The sequence below is a fragment of the Petromyzon marinus genome, chromosome 34 (genome assembly GCF_048934315.1).
Source record: "Petromyzon marinus isolate PM22_M1 ecotype Great Lakes invasive population chromosome 34, UKy_Petmar_22M1.pri1.0, whole genome shotgun sequence".
Lineage (NCBI taxonomy): Eukaryota > Metazoa > Chordata > Hyperoartia > Petromyzontiformes > Petromyzontidae > Petromyzon > Petromyzon marinus.
The window spans coordinates 11,320,667-11,341,119 of NC_133700.1; the positions used below are offsets into that span (position 1 = coordinate 11,320,667).

A 20,453-nucleotide genomic window follows, 5' to 3' on the forward strand; every position below is an offset into this window, starting at 1 on the left:
CGAGACGGGAAAAACGAAACGATGGGGCTGAATCGTTAATCGCCTCTTCCATATTCATGCATGCGTCACAATAGACAAACTGAACATACGCAAACGAAACACAAACGAGAGAGTACATACAAGACCGTACAAACGGGACAGATAACACACAGGAAGGCAAATTGTTATCCCCTCGACAGAAACCCCGCTGGGAGTAGGAGTCCTGCCCATGACAATTCAACAAAGCATGCAGTGAAGAACAAGGGAATCCGAAGTAAAATGTGTGTGGCGTCAGCGAGCACCGCCACGGCACACAAGGAGCGGGCGGGGGGTGGGGGCAACACCACGCCTGGCTGCATGTCCCCCTGGTGCTGATATTAAACACCACACCAGTTGGTAATTTAAGGCTGAGTCGACCTAGGGGAGGCCCATGACCAGTTTAGATTTTCCCCACGGTTATTGGTCGTGAGCGGGAATCGAACTCGGGTCGCCAGGTTCGTAGCGCAGCACGTTAACCACTGCACTACCGCTCCCCTATTACACACAAAGACAAAGATCCACCGTGTAGCCTTAACAGATTGTTGGGGCAAGTGCTGCTAGCGAGCACCTATGAAGGCCAGCACGGCACACGAGGGAGAGGGTGGCCAACACCACGCCCGGCCACCTTTGTCTCCCTCGTGTTGATGTTTACACACCGTACTAGGTACTCATTTGAGGCTGAGTTGACTTAGGGGAGGCCCAGGACCGGTTCAGATAATCGACACTGGTGTTGGCCACGTGCGGGAATCGAACTCGGGTTGGCGGGTCCGCAGCACGCCAACCGCCCACACACACACACACACGTGTACACACAAAACAACACTCACAGCCCACCCCTCCCCCCGCTCCGAGCTTAGGCCACACAGACTATCACGCGGCAAGCACTGTTAGCGAGCGCCTATTAAGGGCCAACGCGGCGCGTGAGCCCCGGGGACGCGTGAACGCCCTTCACCCGGCAACCGCCAGAAACCCACAATTTGCCTCGCGGGCCCCACAAAGCACAATCTGTCGCAATTTGCTTCCCAATTTCCTCTGCATTCTGCATTCAATCACGGCTGTGAGAAGAACAAAACGGGGGGGGGGGAGTTGGGGGATAATGGTCGTCCTCTCGGCATGAGAAATGGGGGGGGGGGGGGGGGGGCATTTGCGAGCAGGCGATGCGCACGACACACTTCTCTGTGCTCGGCGACGGGTGTAAGAGAGACGGACACACAGAGACGGGGGGTGGGGTGGGGGGGGGAGGAGAATGTAAACTTTTGAAGGGAGATAAAATTAGGGCTCGTTTTTCAAGAGAGAAAAAAACTGCATCTCTTGCTCAATTTTATTCCAATTGCGCGATCGGCGTCGCGCGCCGAGACAAGCGTCTGTTGGGAACTCTAGCGTGGTGGTGGTGGTGGTGACGGCGGTGGTGACGGCGGTGGTGACGGCCGCATCCTTAGGCCTTTGTGTCATAGAATGACGGTCCGCGGAAGGTGACATCTCGGAACTACTCCCGAGACCTCTTCGAGCGATCTGTCGGGGGCGCTGCGATTTCCCATGTGCTCCTGATTTGGAGAGAGAGCCTTTAATTTGTAACTCTCCAGGTGTAATTCAGCCAAATTAAAAACCAAACTAAGCCAAATATGATTTGTTCATGTTTTTTTTATTTCTGTGGGGCATTACTGACCGGGCTGAGACCATTAACTTGCTACACTTGGGTATACGGTTTAATCAAACCGAGCATCTCAGCGGTTGGCAGCACAATGCTCTGACCTCTGACCTGGTAACCTCCGATTGTCCATAATACAGGTTTTTTTGGGTTAGATCGTGTAAATATAAATGAGTCATTAAACCCACCACCACCCAACACAGCCAATTAGAAATTGTGATCTAACCCAAAAAAAACCTGTATTATGGATGATGTTGGTCGCGAAAGCCTACGTGTTAAACTAACCTCCGATTGTTTTCGAATTTGTTGACAAGCGATGTGTGGAACAGTCTCCCAAGTCGGAGTCATGCTGTTTTTTTTTAATTTATAACGAGGGGGTGGCTGACAGCACCACGCCCGGCCGCCTTTGTCTCCCCAGTGGGGATGTTAAGACACCGTAACGCAGTTACTTGTTTGAGGCTGAATCGACCTTGGGGAGGCCCAGGAGCGGTTGAAATAATCGTGGTGGCCGTGAGCGGGATTCAAACTCGGGTCGCTGGGTTCATAGCGCAGCGCGCTAACCACTACACTACAATGCGTTACGCTTCCACATGCGTGGGTCACATGACAGATTTTACGTCAAAGCTCAGTTGCCGTGCAAAAAATAAATGCATTATTGAGCTCCCCCACCCCCCCCCAAAAAAAGTATATTTTTATAATTTTTGCATGGTGTACAGCCTGGAAAGTACCCACATGACAAATTTCAAGTTTGTTGCATGTCGGCAAGAAGGCTAAACATTTTGAACAGACACACAAATTCACAACTTTGCCTTTTTTTTATATATGGAGATTTTTTTTGTATTCGAGGTAGCCGCAAGTGTGCATAAAGAACAATATTCTAAATGGTTATTTTAAACGCTTATTTACTCCAGGCCTCCCTTGCCTTATTAAGAGGTATTTCCTCGTAAAGTATAAATCTCAGAAATGAAAGCCGTTAAGCTGCAGCGACCGACGCACATCTAATTTATACAATACATTAATCACATCATTCACCCCACAGAGCCTGGCCGGTGAGCGATACTCCGGATATAAAATCCTGCCGTCGCCCTCGGACTAGGCCGGATCAAACTTTCCCCCTCGTTTGTTCGTCACACGACGGGCACCAAACGCTCCCGCTAATGCGGCAAGCCACGCGGCATTGGCTTTGATAATCGGTGGCACACGAACACACAGACGCACGCACGCACGCACGGACGGACGGACATACACACGGACACACGGACAACACCGGCACGCACAGAGAGGATGAGAGTCTTTGGGCAGATGGCGGTCGCTGCGTGTGTTCGCGCGTACACGTGCGCGTGCGAGTGCGAGTACCCGCGCGTGCGCGCGCGTGCGTACGCGTGAACAGACTGTCGTCGAGTAAGTGTGTAATGCTTTAACAAGTACTTATCCGGTTACTGGCGACTGATCAAAGGGAATCAATTGAAAATCCCTTTTGTGTTCACTGAGCCAGCAGCACTGCTTCCACACAAGGGTCCCCAGTAACTGAACCCCGAAGCTGCCGCAGCGCCGAGCGAGCGAGCGGGATTTAGAAAGATTTCCTGCGAGTCTTTTTTTACAAAACGTGTGCCGCTCAGCTGTTAATTTAATTATTTAGTTACTCGTCGCACTCCCGCGGGGGACGGCTTTGTGATGTAAATGATAAATGCCGTGAAAGCGCAAAGTTGGGGAGAATATTTGAAGTTAATAAGCCGGCGGCCGCCGCTAATATATCCTCCGCAAAGTCTGTTCCGCTGCCGAGCAGAAAACCAAACTTTACTCCATCGCCGATCCACCAATCCCAGTTACAGTTATGATGATGGCAGTGCTGCTGGGAGGATGGGACAAAGTCAACCCTGGCCAGGATTTCTACTCAGGGATCCTTTGATCACGAGCCCAATGCTATGGTGACCCAGTGGGGTAGGATGCTTGGCATGGGCCCTGGTGTAAGGAATTAAATGGGCCCCCCCATACAATTCCCCCCCCCCCCCCACTTCATAGGCTGGCGCCCGGGCCTCTTGTCCGTCAGCCCCGGTGCGCCTGCACACTCGACAACTACACCACTGTGCTGAACATGGTGGGTGCTTCACTGACACCGATGTCCTTTATTCATCCAGGAAAAGACTGGGTCTTGAGACTCTCTAGAGGGTCCTGCTTGCATTGGGATGTTTGGCCAGTTTCATTCACAAAGTGTTTGGCTTCGTGTGGGAGGAAACCGAAAAACGCAGGAAGGAATCAACGTCAATGACGGGGTTAACAATTAAAGGCGGCGCACGAATGGAGGCCTGCATCCAGCAGTGGACTGACAAAGGTGTGCATTTCATCATTATCAATGTGAGTAATTTCCACGTGCCTTACAGCAGTCGAACGTCACAGTAAAATAACAAATCCTTCCCCCTTTGTCTGCGCAGCCATCGTTTTAATCCCCGTTCGAACGCCAAACAAATGATGCTGCAGCTAAAGAGATTGATGAAGGAGTGGGGGGGGGGGAGTTCCCCAACGCTTAATTTTTTATGACGGAATAAACGAATATAATCACTAAAGCTATTTCGCAATCAATCAGGTCGACGGGGGAGCACCGGGGTAGCCGTGTAAGTGAATTAAAATGTTAAATCTATCGCTCTGTTTGGTATATGTTGCCCCACCCACCCCTCCCGCCTCCTCCGGCTTTTCTTCGCTGCAATTTGTGCTCCGTAGTGGGCTCGTGTTGGAGCTTAACATTTTTTTCATATCGCTGTTAAAGCGACGCAGGTGACACGCCGCCACTGCAGGGCAATGCATGCGCGAGAGAGCCAAAGTCTCCCACACGGTCTGCCGTGCGGGGAGGGGGGGGGGGAAGAGCCGAGGAATAATGTCACCACCGTATTTGAGAATCGCTGGTGGATTGGAGTGGGCCTCAAGAATAGGACCGCCATGGGAGCGGCTAAAGCCATATAGTGAGAAGTATACTGGACGCTGTGCACCTGGTGTAGAAATGTTTCACCGGCTCACCGACCCGGACACGCCCGGTTGAACTTGAGCCCTAGTTATAAAGCGCTCGACACGCAGGCAAAAGGGCGAGAACTCAAAATCCTAATCCGTTAGGTCCGCTAATTCACCATTTATACATTAGAAACGCTCATTCTCTAATGTTGATACTCATTAATTGTCTAATAACACCTTAATATATATAGAGGATTGCAGAGCTTGGCCAATTATTGGTGCCAGCTCGTCATCAAATTAAGTGCAGCGGCAAAATAATTAATTATCTGTGCAGCCATTGGGATAACGGGCTGAGACCTGGATTTGAACTCAGGCTTCTTGGCGGCTGCAGTTTCGGTGCTCTGACCCCTCGAGCCAACCGGCAGCCGCTGCGAGCAGAACTATTCTTAGGGCAAAGAGCTCAAAATGTATACGCCCCTTATATTGAGACGAAACGGGTTTTTTTTCCGGTAAAAAGACATCTCACCGAAGCATTTGCATTTTGATTTCGTCACTGAGGATTGGCTGATCTTCACGCCATCCCAAACCTTAAGGTGCATCGATATAATGTCCCCATAACATCGGCAAGTATTTCTGTCAAGGCATACGTTTTTGCGGAGAGGACAACTAGAAACCCAAACGCACTTCCGTTTAATCAGTAACTGTGCCGCCAATGAGACGTTAAATATGCCATGCGGGGAAAAAAAAAATCTACGCTAGAATTAACCAATTATGGAGCCCCTGACTCAGACATAAATTTTCAAAATTGACTCAATTACGAAAGCACGGCGGTGTTATGCACGCGTTTGTTAAAGGGATAAGCACCGCCCAACCAACTCCACCTGTACACGCGCAGTGGGCCGCTCCAAGTTACACAGGAGAGGCATCAATCACAGTGGAGCGTTCCGATTTAACAAAGGGGGTGTTGTGGGGGACAGGAAACCTCCTTCCTCCTCCTCCTCCCCAATACGGTGTGCACCTCCGCACAAACCCTCACGCGCTCCGCTCACCGTCTGAGAACATTCAATCCGGCCGGGCATCTACGGCTTGACTCTGCCAATGAGAGGGGGTAAAAATAAAATATTTTTCATGGCAGCTACTTAACGTTGTTTTACTCATGATAGTTTTGGGGTCTCATCGGCAGCACCTGCGCACATGAGACCACACCACCCCAACACCCCAATCGCCCCACTGGCTCCCGATCCGATCCTAAATTAATTTCAAGATCACACTCACACGTCTTCAAGATCCTCTGTGGACTCGCCCCTGCCTACCTCTCCCCTCTCACCACACTCTAGATCCTTCTTGCAGACTCTCCTACCTCTCCCCGAAACTCAACTCCCCTCCCCCCTCCAAGCACTCTCCGCTCCAGCAATGAAGGCTCTCTGTCGGAGCACCCAGTCGACCTTCGCTCAGCGGGAGGTCGCTCGTTCTCCTCTGTTGCCCTCATTGTCTACAACTCCCTTCCCCAACCATCTGTGCTGCCGTTTTCCTTCCCCATGTTCAAGTCCAGGTTGAGACCCTTCCTTTTTTGTTCTGCCTATGACCGGATTCCCCTTCCTCTCTCTGACATAACAAAGACCACTCGACCTGTGTAAGGATCTAAAGATGCGTTTACATTTAGACGATACGCAAGTCCACGTTGAACTGTGTCGAGCAGCGTGACCGAGCGTGTTAACCGCGCGCTTCATGTTTGTAAAATTTACGACGAAATCATCTCCCCGCTTGATTGAACGCATCGCAGCGCTATGGTGGCCTGGAGCCAATGGTAGAAATTCCACAATCTCAGCGTGGGGAGCGTAAATGTCCGGCAGAGGTCAATCTCTTGATTGTTCCAACAGTTACAACCCCCAAATGGGGACTGGAACTCAAGAGATCACCCTGAGTTGTGTAGTGATTTTGCCAATCATCAACCCCACGAGGTGCGTAGTAGTCCGTCCATCGTGCCCATCTGGACAGACACAACTCGAGGCGCTTTTGGTGACCACGAGAATTCGCGGTGGGGGGAATTCTCGGGGACGGCTACGTCCAGCGGACAGCGCCGGATCTCTCACCGCACACTCGCGCGACGGCGACTCCTTATCGGCCACTATTGATGAACCGTCCGCTTTCTTTTTTTCTTTTTACCACCGACACACCACCGCCGCCCCCCCCCCCCAACCCCTTCCTCTTTTTCTCGCGTGCGACCGAAGGACTGGCAGCTTGTAAAGGGGACCCTGGCCTTATCGGAGAGCTTGTCTGTAAACCCAGCGAGTGGCCAGACGCCTCTCCAAATGAAACTGCCACCCCGGCTTCTGCAGCTGCTAGAAATCTGCGGCAGCCTCGACACTGACCTCTTGCCAAATCCCCCTTACGGACGCAGCTAACTGTGCTAATTGGAGGTGCGATTAGCACATTGCATTGCAATGCAATGTGGATATATATAGCTTCTGAATGCAACACGTGTGCCTTGTCGGCCTTCATAGCCACTAGCTGACAGCACTAGTCTGGACATGTGTGTATCCACAGTGGGCTGAACAAATCTTCAAATTGAAAATGTCAACTCAAGAGCCGGAATGAAGACAAGACCCATGAATTCGAGAGCATGCAAACAACTGAGAGACATCAAGGCGACCGTTAATAAAAGTTGGGCATGGGCTAGGAGGGACGGCGATCGCCCACGGTCAAGACGAACGACGGAGGTGGCAGCCCAAGGAAGAGAACGCGCCTGGGATGACGTCCAACCGCGGAGATAGGTTACGGCAGAACTGTCGAGACGTGGCGAAGGCTTGGGGAAACCTTCACCCAGCAGTTAATAGATCAAGGCTGTGGAAACTACACTTCACACAGCGGTGGCATAAAAACAACTTTTAAGTTGAGCCTCGCTCAACTTTTTTTGTGTCACGAAAAAATAACGAAGCTCTAGGTCTTATTGTAAAACAAGCGGCGCTTTGCACGCGACTATCCCAGAGGCTGTTGGCCAGCCATCGAACAAAGATGGTCAGTGCATCGCATACATTCAGATGCACTTCTGCAGTCATCTGGAACGCTCTTCCTACCGATATTAGGAAGCCACTGGAGCTACGCATTTTAAAATCTGGAGTGAAAATTAATTTCTTTAGAACTGCTGTTAATGTTTAGTTTGGTGTCCTTCCCCCACACCTCCGCTCAGCACGGATGGCTACGAACGGCGCTAAAGAGGATCAAAATCCAAACGCACATGTCCACAAGCACACCCATCCACCAATTCACTTGCAAACGAGCACGAACCGCCGCGTAATCGCGGCAGAGTCAAACCGCTGGAGGGTGACGTGTCGGTGAGACAGATGGGGCGGAGGGCGCAAGGTACAGCTCTCCCCCTCGCCGCGCCAGACCCATGCGGGAGACACCCCCCGACCACGGCCGGAAAAGGAACGCGCTTCATGTGGAAAATCCGGTCCTCTCCTTGCATGCGGTTGAATAAAGAGCAACGTCTATAAGTGTGCGAGTGTCCAGGGGGAGCGGAGGTGCAGCGGTTAGCGCGCTGCGCTACGAGCAGAGCGACCCGAGTTAGATTTCCGCTCACGGACAACACCAGATACGATTATTTGAACCGGTCCAGGGCCTCCCCTAGGTCGACTCGGCCTCAAATGAGTACCTGGTGCGGTGTGTAAACATCGCAACTCGGAGGACAAAGGCGGCCAGGCGTGGTGCTGGCCACCCACCCTCTCGTGTGCCGTGTCGGCCTTCATCAGTGCTCGCGAAAGCACTTACTCCAAAAGTCTGTTAAGGCTACACGGGGGATCTTTGTCTTTGTCCAGATGAGCTTAGTCAGGGAATGGCATTAGCTGATGTGGAGTGGATTTCTTTGATGCCCTCCATTGAAATTACGACAATGTAATCAATGTTTTCTTGATTCGTACGTGAATGATGATATGTTGTAAATAATTAGCTATTGTGACCCCTGCAGCCAATATAGGCACAACAATGTACCATGACAAACAAACAAAAGTATTTAATCTTGAATAGCACCACGACTCCGGAATCGCGAGACAAGGGCGATGGAGCCGGACGCTGCTTCGCTCTCCGCCCTCGACGTCGTCCAGACGCAGAGAGAGAGCGCGAGGGGCAGATGGGGGAACATCCCCCCGTGGCATCACCCCACGCGCAGGCACTCACTTCCCCCCTCGCTCTCTCCCAAGCGAGCGGCCCTCCGGGAGTCGGCCCCGCCAACCCCCAACCTCCTTTCTCCCACAACCGCCACCACCACCACCACCACCACCACGGCTGCCACCCCCCCCCCACACTCCGCTCCAAGCCGCGGCGTCCCCGACAAAAGCACCAGCTCGCGTTATCTGGCGCGGACGGTCGCAGGGGAAATCAGCTCAGCTCCGATTAAAAGGAACATGCGCTGGGCGTGTGAAGCCACCAACCCCCCCCCCCCCCCATCACACCTCCCACCTACCCCCCGCCGCACCGCGGTGTCACGATGCGCCCTCCACGAGTGCCCGTCCCAACCTTCGCACCGCGCCGCACCCAGCCGCCGGCCCCTCCCCCCGCGCGACCCCCCGCGCGAGCGTTGGCGGTGCGCGGCGGCCTCCGGCGGCGGTAATTGCGACGCGAGGTCGCGCCGGAGACGCGGCGCGCGCCGGAGACGCGAGGCCGAGCGGGCAGCGGCCAAATCCCGCGACCAAGACCCCCACGCAAAGGGGGGGCCAGGGCGGGCAGCACGCCTAACGAGCGATTACGAGCTCGCGCAGGCGAGGGAAAACTTCGAGCGCACCTCCCCCGCTGCCCCACCCCTCCTTGTGCGCGATCGTCCGTGCATAATACGATCGCTCTTTCTGGCGTGGTTTAGAGGTCGTACCGCGTGTTGCGTGGAACGATGTCCGACATTTCGCGGCGCGTGAAGGGAGCTTCGTGCCGAACGGCACGCGGTGCAACGCGAGAATACGTGGGCGAGCCTTACAGCACAAACATCAACGCCTATTAACTGTAAACTATTTAAAACTATACCATTGGAAGCTCGTTTGCCAGTAGCAAAATATGATAATTGTTGTTTTACCCTTTTATCTGGCAACAAAACTGACACCTTTTTTTACCCCGAGCTCTCATACTCTGATGGTGCATTATCATTGAGTTGTGCGCCTTTTGGCGTCATCTGGTCCAACACCATGTGAGACTAGGCTCTAAGGAAAGCTGTCTCGGGTGTGGACCAATCAATTTCAAGGACAGTGCATACATTATAAGTTGTGTTTTTTGTTTGCATTCCGACCGCAGGTATTGTGGTCAATGCAAACATGACTCCTTGTAAAAAAAAGGTGTCAGTTTTGTTGCCAGATAAAAGGGTAAAAAAACAATTATCATATTTAAAACTATTTTTATTTTACCAGGTAATGCCAACTTTTTCAGAAGCGACCTGGCCACAAATAAAGTGGCTTATCATGTAGAAATGTGTTTTTGAGACAAATACTCGAAACGCATCTTTCTAATTGTGGAAGGAGGAACCAGAGGACCCTGAGAAAAATCCACACGACTACAGGGAAAACATGCAAACTCCAAATATACAGGCGTCAGAGTCGGGATCGACCCCACGACCTCCTGTATATCTCGCCACCATAGTGGACTTTTACGTGCAGGAGTGTCACCTGACCACACTCACACGTACACTCCAGCAAAGCCGTTAAAACAAGACCGTAAAAAAAATTAATACGTCGTTATATACTTTAGTACTTTGGAATATTTGTTCCAATCTAGAGCATTATTATTATTAGGCAAATCATTCCCGGGCTAAATGAGGTACAATGAAATTTCAAATCACACTGAAATTAACTGCAAGCGAAATCATTATCGGTTTATTACTCTTAAAACAACATCAAAATAATTAGATCGGACTCGCAGATTTAATTAAGACGAACCCTCGGAGCTAAGTTTCTCGTTTAAATTACATCAGGATCACATTTCTGCACCATCAGTGTCACTCTTATTAACGTCTGCTAAGTTGCATAACTCGTGACAAACGCTAACCCCATTAACATCACTCATTCTGTGCAGTCATTTCCTTAAAGTAATCATATTCCTCAGCCCCCTCTCCTCAACTCGCCCACCAGGACGAGCTGTAACTCTGCAACATTGTTACGTCAAAAGAGGGGAAAGGGAGGGGAGAGGAAGAGGAGGAGGAACCCCACTTCTTCGGTGTAAATCACGGAGTCGTTCAACGGGCTGGTGACCTGACAGCGTCAGCCCGCGCGCGTGCACGAGAAAACAATAAATAAATAAACTACTTTTATTAAAACTCGCCTTCTGCAGTCACCCGCCCACCGTCCAGCGCGTAATAGCGGCAATTTGGTAATGTCGGCGTCGTTATTACGTGAAATGTGTCCTTTTTCAATAGTTTTTTTTTTACGTCAACTGCACCACGACATTAATATTAGTGTTTAAGAAAATTGCAGAACGGAGGATCGAGGCAACATCCGAGAACGCCGCGCGCTCTTTAGACACCGAAGGTTGTCTGACGATGCGCAGGCTGGAAAAGTCCAAATTGAATTCGTGAGCAGCCAAGCACGGCAATTCAAACTCGCTCCGCGGCCACCAGATTTATATTTCGGATGGACCAACAAACCAACTGCATGTTCAGAACTGGCGTTCAAAACGACACAGCTCTCTTGGCCGTCGTTTAGGATTGAGGTCCTCGTGAGCGCCCGGTTGGGTTGGGTGGAGTTTTTCAGCTTTTTCCAGCTCGATAAAAAGTGATTATTACACGGGGCGCGAGATCCAGCGCTGTCTGTCGAAGCCGTCACGGCGTGCAAATTTGCAGCAGCTAGCTCGGAGATTGGCGCTCTTTATTTTTGCCAGCTGCCACGCAAGGATCGCTGGTGCTCGGGCTTGGGAAGGCTCGAGGCCTGGCAGCGCTTTTAGTGAAAGTGAGAAACCTGCTCCGTGTTTAAAAGCCCCGGGCACGCGCCACAACATTTTTTTTTTAACCGGTCCCATCAACCCCGCTTCTGCGCCAATTAAAACGGCACTATTGAGCAGCCTGCCGCTTAGCGTTCATTAAGTCCCCTCCAAGTGTCTCAATCGGGCCGCAGCGAATCAGGCAGCAGTAATTAACTGGTTCGCTGTTTTAATGAGCCCGGGCGGCAATCAGGATTTGTTAAACAAAGCGGCCGTTTAAAGGCAGTTTGTATTAATTCCCCACACTTCCCCCCTCTGGCCCTGCCTGCTCGCATGCCCCTCTCTCTCGCTTGCCTCCTCTCAGCCACCACCCCCCCTCCCCCCTCTCAGTGTGCGTGCGCGTGTGTGTGTGCGTGTCTTTGTGATGTCGAGAGGTAGTGTAGCGGTTAGTGCGCTGCGCTACAAACCTGGCCACACGAGTTCGATTCCTAGTCACGACTAACCGGCGACGATTATCTGAACAAGTCCTGGGACTCCCCTAGGTCGACTCAGGCTCAAATGAGTACCTAGTACAGTGTGTAAATATCGCCACTGGGGAGACAAACGCGACCAGGCACGGCGTTGGCCACCGACCCCCTCGTGTGCCGTGCCAGTCTTCAATAGGTGCTCGCTAACAGCACGTGCCCCAACAGTCTGTTACAGGCAATACGGGGAATCTTTTGTCTTTGTGTGTCCACGTGTGTGTGCACGTTTGCGCGCAGGGGGGTTTGGTGCATGGGTGTTTTTGTGCTGCCTGCTTTATCCTCCGCGTCTCCGCATCGATTCCGTTGCCTTGCACTCTCGCCTTATCGGTCGCGGGGTCCGTGCCCGAATCTCCAATGAAAAACAAGTCAATCGGAACAATCGGGAGGTGGTCAGCGCACACACGCACACACACGCACACACACGCACACACACGCACACACACACACACGCACACGCACACACACACACACGCACACACACACACACGCACACACACACACACACACGTGCAACCACGAGCACGGACGGGCGAGCGGCCAGGGGAAGAGCACCGGTGGAGGAGGTGGAGTGGGGGGGGTGGGGGGAGGTGCGGTTTAACCGGGGTGGGTGGGTGGGTGGCTGGGTGCAGGCCTGATTGGCAACTCGTCCGCCACAATAACACCGAGCGGGGGAAGATTAAATTCAGGGCTTTTTACCGGCGCTGATTGATTGTGACAGGGTGAGCGGGTCCCGTTCGCAAACAAATTACACTCCCCCTGTTTAACGAACCCCGCTCGAGCCCGCCAGGGTCGCGCTCGCCTCCTAATTGGGAGCCGCCGTGGCCGCCGCGGCCGCCGCGGCCGCTCACCGAGATTTTGCCGCGGAAAACAAATTGCGCGCGGGACCGCCGCATCATCGATTGCGCGGCGCCGGCCTCGTGCGCGTGCGACGGTGCTTGCTCGCGACGGCACCAAGCGATTAAATCATTTGAACTGTGCGTGAAATCTAATGGACCCGCGTTGGCGGAGGTTGCACAAACAATGAGCCGGAAGCAATTGTGGCGAGTTGCTTCGGGGTCTGCGTTTGTATCAAGCTCGCTCGGTAGCTCAACGGCGACGTTGTGTTGTTGCTGTAACTTACTGACCCGCTCATACTTGACATCTGTAAAAAAAAAACGCTTCGTAGCTTATCAGGTTCCTCCTGGAGTCTAAATAAAGATTATGATTCTATGTTTGGCGATTGCGTTTGTTTCGCCCTCTGTCGACCCGTTCCCGGTGCCATTAACCGTCCGTCACCGCAGCTACGCTCCAAATTATCGCTTGCACAGTCCGCCAAACGAGCGACGGACGAGACGTGAGAAGGAAGCACGTCATAATGACAACGCAGGTCTCGCGCTCAGCAGTCGCCGTCAGCAGACCTGCCGCTTTAAACACAAGTGCTGAGATCCCCGCCGCCCCCGTGCTCCGTGAGCTATTGGCCTAAAAATGGCTTATCGGTACCACCCAGAGTGGCAAATATGAACAATGATTTTCTTGAAGCATTTAATCTCTAGATGACAAATAAGCATGATAGCAAGATCAATGTGGTAGCTGTTATGAGTTAAATGTCATTAGATAAAGTATAAAAAAAAACATAGCATATATACTAAGCTTTCCGTCCATGGTGGACGTTGCCCATGGTGCACATTGCTAGCATTTGCCACCCCAGGTGGTAACCGACCAATCCCCTCGGCTCAAGGACTATGGCGAACTGTGTCCATGTGCGTGTCTGTGTGTCCCCACGGCTGGCACGCACGTGTCATGTGGAAGATGCTGTCGCAGGCGCTGATGTGGGACAGGAAGGCGTTGCCGAGGCCCTGGCCGGCGTGGGCACCCTTCACCAGCCCCGCGATGTCCACCACGTTCAGGAACGCCGGCACCTTACTGTGCACACACACACACAGGGAAAATAACGTGAATAAATAAATCCCCTGTATAACCTTAACGGACTGTTGGAGTAAGTGCTGTAAGCGGGGGTGGGTGACCAACACCACGCCTGGCAGCCTTTGTCTCCCAAGTGGTGATGTTTACACGCCGCACCAGGTACTCATTTCAGGCCGAGTCGACCTGGGAGAGGCCCAGCACCGGTGCAGATAACCGTCACTGGTGTTGGCCGTGAGCAGGATTCGCACTTGGGTCCCCGGGTTTGTAGCACAGAGCGCTAACCGCTATATCACAGCTCTCCACACAGACAGGCAGGTAAACACACACAAACCCGGTGTTGTTTATGTGTTTGTTTGTTTGTTTTCCTACTTGAGTGCGGAACAAAGGTTTGCTTTAACGGCCGCGGCCACTCCCCGCCGGGCGGTGACGCTGGAGATGGCCCAGGCGGGAGAAGATTAAATTAGCGGAGATGGATGCGTACGGCCCGGCTCTAATTACACGGGGCGGACGTCTCGGCGGGTCACGCTAATCAGCAGCGCGCCGGCGGCACGGGCCGCTGGCGGGACGCAGAGCGAGAGCCACGTGCTCCGGCATGCTCGGCGCTGCTCCGCCACAATCCATCACACTCCATCACGCGGCATCACGCGGCATCACGCGGCATGAAGCGACAGTCGCACTCCATCGCGATCCGTCACACTCAATCACGGTGCACCACGTGACATCACAGACAATCGTGATCCATAGTGATCTGTCACGTGACATCACAGACTATCATGATCTATCACAATCCGTCACAGCGCGTTACGTTACATCAGGGTACATGACACGTTACGACGCACTATCACGCACCGTCACATTCAATTACCTTGCACCATGCTCCACCACGCTACATTACACTGCATTACACTATTGCACACTGCATTACACTTCATTACCACGTCACACTACATCACAGGGTATCACACTGTGTTACACTACATCATGCAGTGTCACGCTACAACGAGCACCATCGTGTTCAAATACCCTGAATTACAGGCAACCAGTCTCTACTGCACCCTTCATCATCATGCTGCATTACTCTGCATCATGCTCCGTCGCTTCTACAGCATCCCACATGACCTGATATCGTCTGCATCAGGTTGTATGATCCCACAGCATCCACCATCATGTTCCATCACTCTGAATTACACTCCACCACAATCTACCACACTTCATCCCATCACACTACATCACACTACATTACCCTAAATCACTTCACATTAGGCTCCATCACGTCACGCCACGGTACGTCCCTCCCCATTACACTCCCATCGTTCGATTCTGGAGGAATCCGATGAGCCATAAAGCTCTTTTTCACAGATGTTCAGGAGGGGCGGGTCAGAACGTTACAACAAACAATACAAAAAAACACGATAGGAGCGCAAGTACAGGAAAGGTAAACAAATCAGTAAACATGCAAATAAAATAAACCAACGTTTATTTCACCAGCCGGCTCTGCAGCCGTCACGTGACGCCAAACGGCCAATGGGCACGCCGACAGCAGGGGGGGGTGACTAATAATATAATTAAATGATCCTCCAGCGTGCGGGGGAGGGGGGCGTTGGCGGGGGGGGGGGGGATATAATGGTTCGTCTTTCACATGGTGACCGCAAGTGTTAGCAGTGTTAATGGTCAGTGTTACAGTTAGTGTTAAGGGTTAATGTTAACGGTTAGTGTTAGCGGTTAGTGTTAACGGTGAAAGTTAACGGTTAGTGTTAACGGTCAGTGTTAACGGTCAGTTTTAACGGTTAGTGTTCAGGGTGAGTGTTAACGGTTAGTGTTAGCGGTTAGTGTTAGCGGTGAAAGTTAATGGTTAGTGTTAACGGTCAGTGTTAACGGTTAGTGTTCAGGGTGAGTGTTCAGGGTTAGTGTTAGCGGTTATTGTTAGCGGTGAAAGTTAATGGTTAGTGTTAACGGTCAGTGTTAACGGTTAGTGTTCAGGGTGAGTGTTAACGGTTAGTGTTAGCGGTTAGTGTTAGCGGTGAAAGTTAATGGTTAGTGTTAACGGTCAGTGTTAACGGTTAGTGTTCAGGGTGAGTGTTCAGGGTGAGTGTTAGCGGTGAGCGTGCGTACCACCCGTACGCGAGGGCTCACCTGAGCGGCTTGTGGTACTGGCACAGGAAGTCGTATCTCGGGTCGGGAATCGGCACGCGGCTCTCGTTTGGGTCGATGGTGCAAAACGGGAAGTTCTCGGCCGACGCTTGGCTCTTCGTCAGCACGTTGAAGAACGTCGACTTGCTGGGGAAGGAAAAAAAAACATCAGGCATTTAATTAAATACATTTTATTTAATTCAGTGAATGGCACCAAGAGGGGGTGGACCAGCGCGGTAGTGGTTAGTGTGTCGTGCTGTAAACCTGGCACCCTGGCCACGTCGAGAGATATCTGAACCGGTCCTGGGTCTGCCCCCCTTCGCCAAACTGCGCTGACCAGCGTGGTGAAGTACGGTCAAACAACTCCTCTGACCAATAGATGTGGGGAGAACATCTAGCGGTGGATGGATAAAATGCCGTCTATAATACATTACGACGTGAGAACTGCCACATTCAAGCACTCGGCTCCTTCCTCTAATGGGCATTGTTGTGCCACTTACTTGCATTGGCAGCCCAGTCATTGGTGGAAATTCTAAATTCCCATGGAATAATCACCATTGCCTTCCCACAAAATGTTTGCCATTTTATCCACCCCAGATAGTTAATAGCCTGGATCAATCGCATCGACTCATACAACAAACTTAATTGGCCAATAACGACACTCAGAAGTGTTGTGTATGTGCATTTATTGCACGCTACTGCCAGCAGGAAAGCAAGTTCAGATACCGTAATCACTGTGAAACACAAGAATATTCAATGAACATCATCAGCCAGGCTCTAACCATTCCTGGATTAAGGCCTCCCGAAGTTGTCGCCATCCCCTAAAGTCTGGCGTTGCAACAATATTGCCGAGCTCTTACATATGATACGATTTATATGCTCCATCTCCGTGGTGGGCATTATCTCGGCCCTGTTGCCTCCTTTGGCTGCCACTCCGTTGTTAGTTGTGGCCACCAGACATCACTTTGAGTGACGGTCTCGGGACGCTGCGCTTTAAATACACCGTCGCTATAAATGAGCACAACGGAGGTCTTATGAGCAATACTAGAGCGCACTGGACCAACAGTGTGGAGCAGCAGCAGCTGTTTGTATAAATAGCTTCCCACTTCTTTTAACAGCAAACTTGTAGTCCTACACAGAGCTTCCTTTTGGGTACTGCCCCACCCCGAAACATCACCATGGCTCGCCCAAAATAAATCAAGTCAAGCATTCCACCCGTGCTCATTGCACCGGAAGAATTTTCATTTACATTAAAATAAAATAAATATATGCATTGCCATCGATTTATTCTTAAATTCGTGATAAAGTGGTGCATCGTAGGCATATTATAATTTGAACCTCATAGCGGGACCAATACGGCAATCTGTTCCTCTCGATGAGCTCTACACGATGCGCTAATCAAAGTTTCAAAGTTTTGTTTCTTCTGCGCATTCGTCCTCGCTGAGCTTGGACGACATGAAAACAGAATGATCCGTGCCAGGTGGGTCGTGGCGGTGGGACGCAGTCGCCAAAAGTAAATAAATTACGATTTTGACTTTTGTTTATTCAGGACCCCGGGGTCCCGCCATAAAGTTAATTTGGAGCTTAAGAACTTTACTTTGATCTCGATCACACCCCTCACATTTGTGTGATCGTATACTTCGGATTATAAGATGCTCCGAAAATTAAGATGCACCCCAAACTCTGGGGTCATTTTGGAAAAAAATGTGCTTGATAAATCGGGAGACTGCGGAGCGAGGGAGAGCTATCCAGAAGATGGCTATGGATGCGCTGCTTTACAATGGGGAACGGTGCCTTCTGGAAGATGATTCTGCACGGCTGGTGGCCTCTGCATAGCGATGAAGAGTCATTTCCCACAAGCTGATTCAGAAAAATCGTATTAAAACAAGTCTTTCAGAAGATAATACATTCTCTTGAATTTAGGAAATATCGCCAACTTTAGCTTTCAAATACAGTGGCAAAAAGTGCATCTTATAACGTAGGGAATAAGGTATAAGTCTCATTTTTAAGTCTCGTTTGTTATATCAGCCTTGAGTGAAATGAAAGAATATCATTCGAATAACAATTCACAGTCCTTTGCCAATGTATGCATATAGAACTTATTTCGCACCATATGTAGCCAACCGTGCTAATCCACAACTGGACAAACGCCTCCCCTTGCCAGGTTGGTTAAGCGGGTTGATTTAACCATACTTCACTACGCTGGCCATTTTGGGTGAGTGAAGTAACCGGGAATTAAACTCAGGTTGCCTGGGTTCATTGCACAGAATGCTAACCCAATGCACCAATGATGCACCCATCATTTGCATTCAGTGTAAATAGCTGATGCTTAGAGAAACAAATTCCATGCATGTATTGTGAGCATAATACGTGATTTTATTAGATTTATAAATAGCTGCAAGCCTAATATATTAACACAAGTTTTTATAGTCAGCCGTATGCTGTTGACAACTGCATACGATGTCATACAAATATCGTACAACTAGGCCAGCTGGAAATTCAATCAAATATCGCTAAGTCACAGACGCAATTTTATTTCATAACAAAAAATACAAAAATGTAGAACAAATGAGTATTTACCCGACGTTCGGCAAGCCGACGATTCCGATCTTTAGCGACGTCCCAAAGCGCCCGATGATGGGCATGGGTTTGTCTTCAGCTTTCTTTGGTGCCATGGTCTCTGAAGGAACGCAAACAACCGTGAATGAAAAGACCCGGCAAATCCAGCATGTGCAACATCTACCAATGGGTAACTGTTCAGCCCATCTCTTCTCTGGGGTCAATAAATCAGGATCACCTTGTGGGCAAGTCCGAAGCGGTTAGCATATGTATAGATAGACATTTGTAATTTTCAACCATAGGGATGTGGAGTTTCCACCACTGGCTCAGATCTGTAAACAGGAGATGAATGATGCTGCGTCAATGCTCATTTAGGCAGGAAAACAAGTTTACTTTTTTTTGTTCCCATGCAGATTGGGAAACATTCTGAACATTTTATTTCTATCAGGGACCCACAGTGTATATGGTGCACAGTGCAGTCTCCAACTATTAACCACTACACTACTCTGGCCTCAATCTCTCTATCATGAAGGGCTATTGCCTGAAACATCACCTGTTATATACGTAATGTTTTTCCTTTTAGGGCAGTGTTATTGATGTATGTGTTGAGTTTTTGTGCACCACCAGTGCCAACGCAGTATCAAGTGTTTAATATCCTTCTGAGGGTTGCTGTTAATGGGTTTAAGTGATCTCGATAATCACGTGTTAAAAAGTTATGAACATTTGATAATTTGGAACAAAAATTGTGTTACAAGTGTAATCATTTAACCAAACGTCACCAACCTGCACTGACCAGCGTGGCGAAGTATGGTCATACAAGATCCATGACCGACACATCTTTGTTGAGAACTTCATCTTGCAACGGACTGACAATGAGTGAGCTGTAGGTTGTTACCCTATCTTGTGCGTAAAGGGTCATTGCGCGACAAACCACCACAATTGAATGTTTCCATGTGGTTTGAACGTTCGCGTGCCAATCGAGTGCTACCGTTACAAACATTTAACCGGATTTGACTGTCAATTTCATGGCGTTTCGTTACAATAATCGATTCTGTAAACAATTCTGTTGGAAAAAAAATCAATAATCACCAAGCATAAGCTAACTATAACACTGACTCGATTGGCATGTGCATGCAGACCATAGATTTGTAGGCAGAGGGATGGTGGGGACCATACCATTCTAATGGTTTCATCTGTGCCCTGAGATTGTCAAGATCTGCTGGGCAGAAAGGTGACATTTAAACGACAGTAGAGCAATTGAGTTCCTCACCCAACTGCGTGCACATTCAAATGTTAACCCCTTATGTGTGTGCAGGTACAGTGAATGCCCATGTGCCACTTCAATGGACACAACTGCATACATCAATAGTTAAATAACAGACACTACCGCAAACTCTCAATAATGAAATAAAGGCTAGAAATTATTTGTTAAATAAAGGAAATCACTGCACACCCAATGGTTAATTAAAGTGGCACCACTTCATACACAAATGGTTACATCATTAGCAACTAGCTTATATATTGGAGTTAATCTGAAATATTCAATCGAAAATAATGACCCGCTCATGATTATTAATGAGGGGTGGGGTCCACACGAGTGACGTCATCAGTCCATGATTATTGATGAGGGGGGTGCCCCATGTGGAGTGACGTCGCCCGCTAATGATTATTAACGAGGGGTGCGGCATGTGGAGTGACGTCACGCACGGGACACATTCTTGGCTTATATTAGCAATAATAATTAACGGCTAAATGACACTGCCAATGGTTTAATAAAGGGCACTGCCAATAGTTTAATAAAGGGCAGTGCCAATGGTTTAAAAGGCACCGTCAATGAA

The 20,453-nt window shown here is 50.2% G+C and overlaps 1 protein-coding gene across 4 annotated transcripts in view; it reads right to left on the bottom strand.

The window, feature by feature from the left end:
• Window positions 1–20,453, bottom strand: part of OLA1 (Obg like ATPase 1) — a 69,555-nt gene that overhangs the window by 48,288 nt on the left and 814 nt on the right. For 2 of the 4 annotated variants that reach the window (XM_032965701.2, XM_032965703.2), the window contains exons 2-4: window positions 18,637–18,736; window positions 16,060–16,203; window positions 13,799–13,926 (exon numbers count right to left, since the gene is read on the bottom strand). In XM_032965701.2, the coding sequence (XP_032821592.1) occupies window positions 13,799–13,926; window positions 16,060–16,203; window positions 18,637–18,731 (367 nt within the window). In that variant the 5' untranslated portion in view covers window positions 18,732–18,736. Of the gene's footprint in view, window positions 1–13,798; window positions 13,927–16,059; window positions 16,204–18,636; window positions 18,737–19,398; window positions 19,422–19,791; window positions 19,814–20,453 lie in introns of those variants that run through there. The other 2 variants (XM_032965704.2, XM_032965705.2) reach the window with 2 other exon arrangements.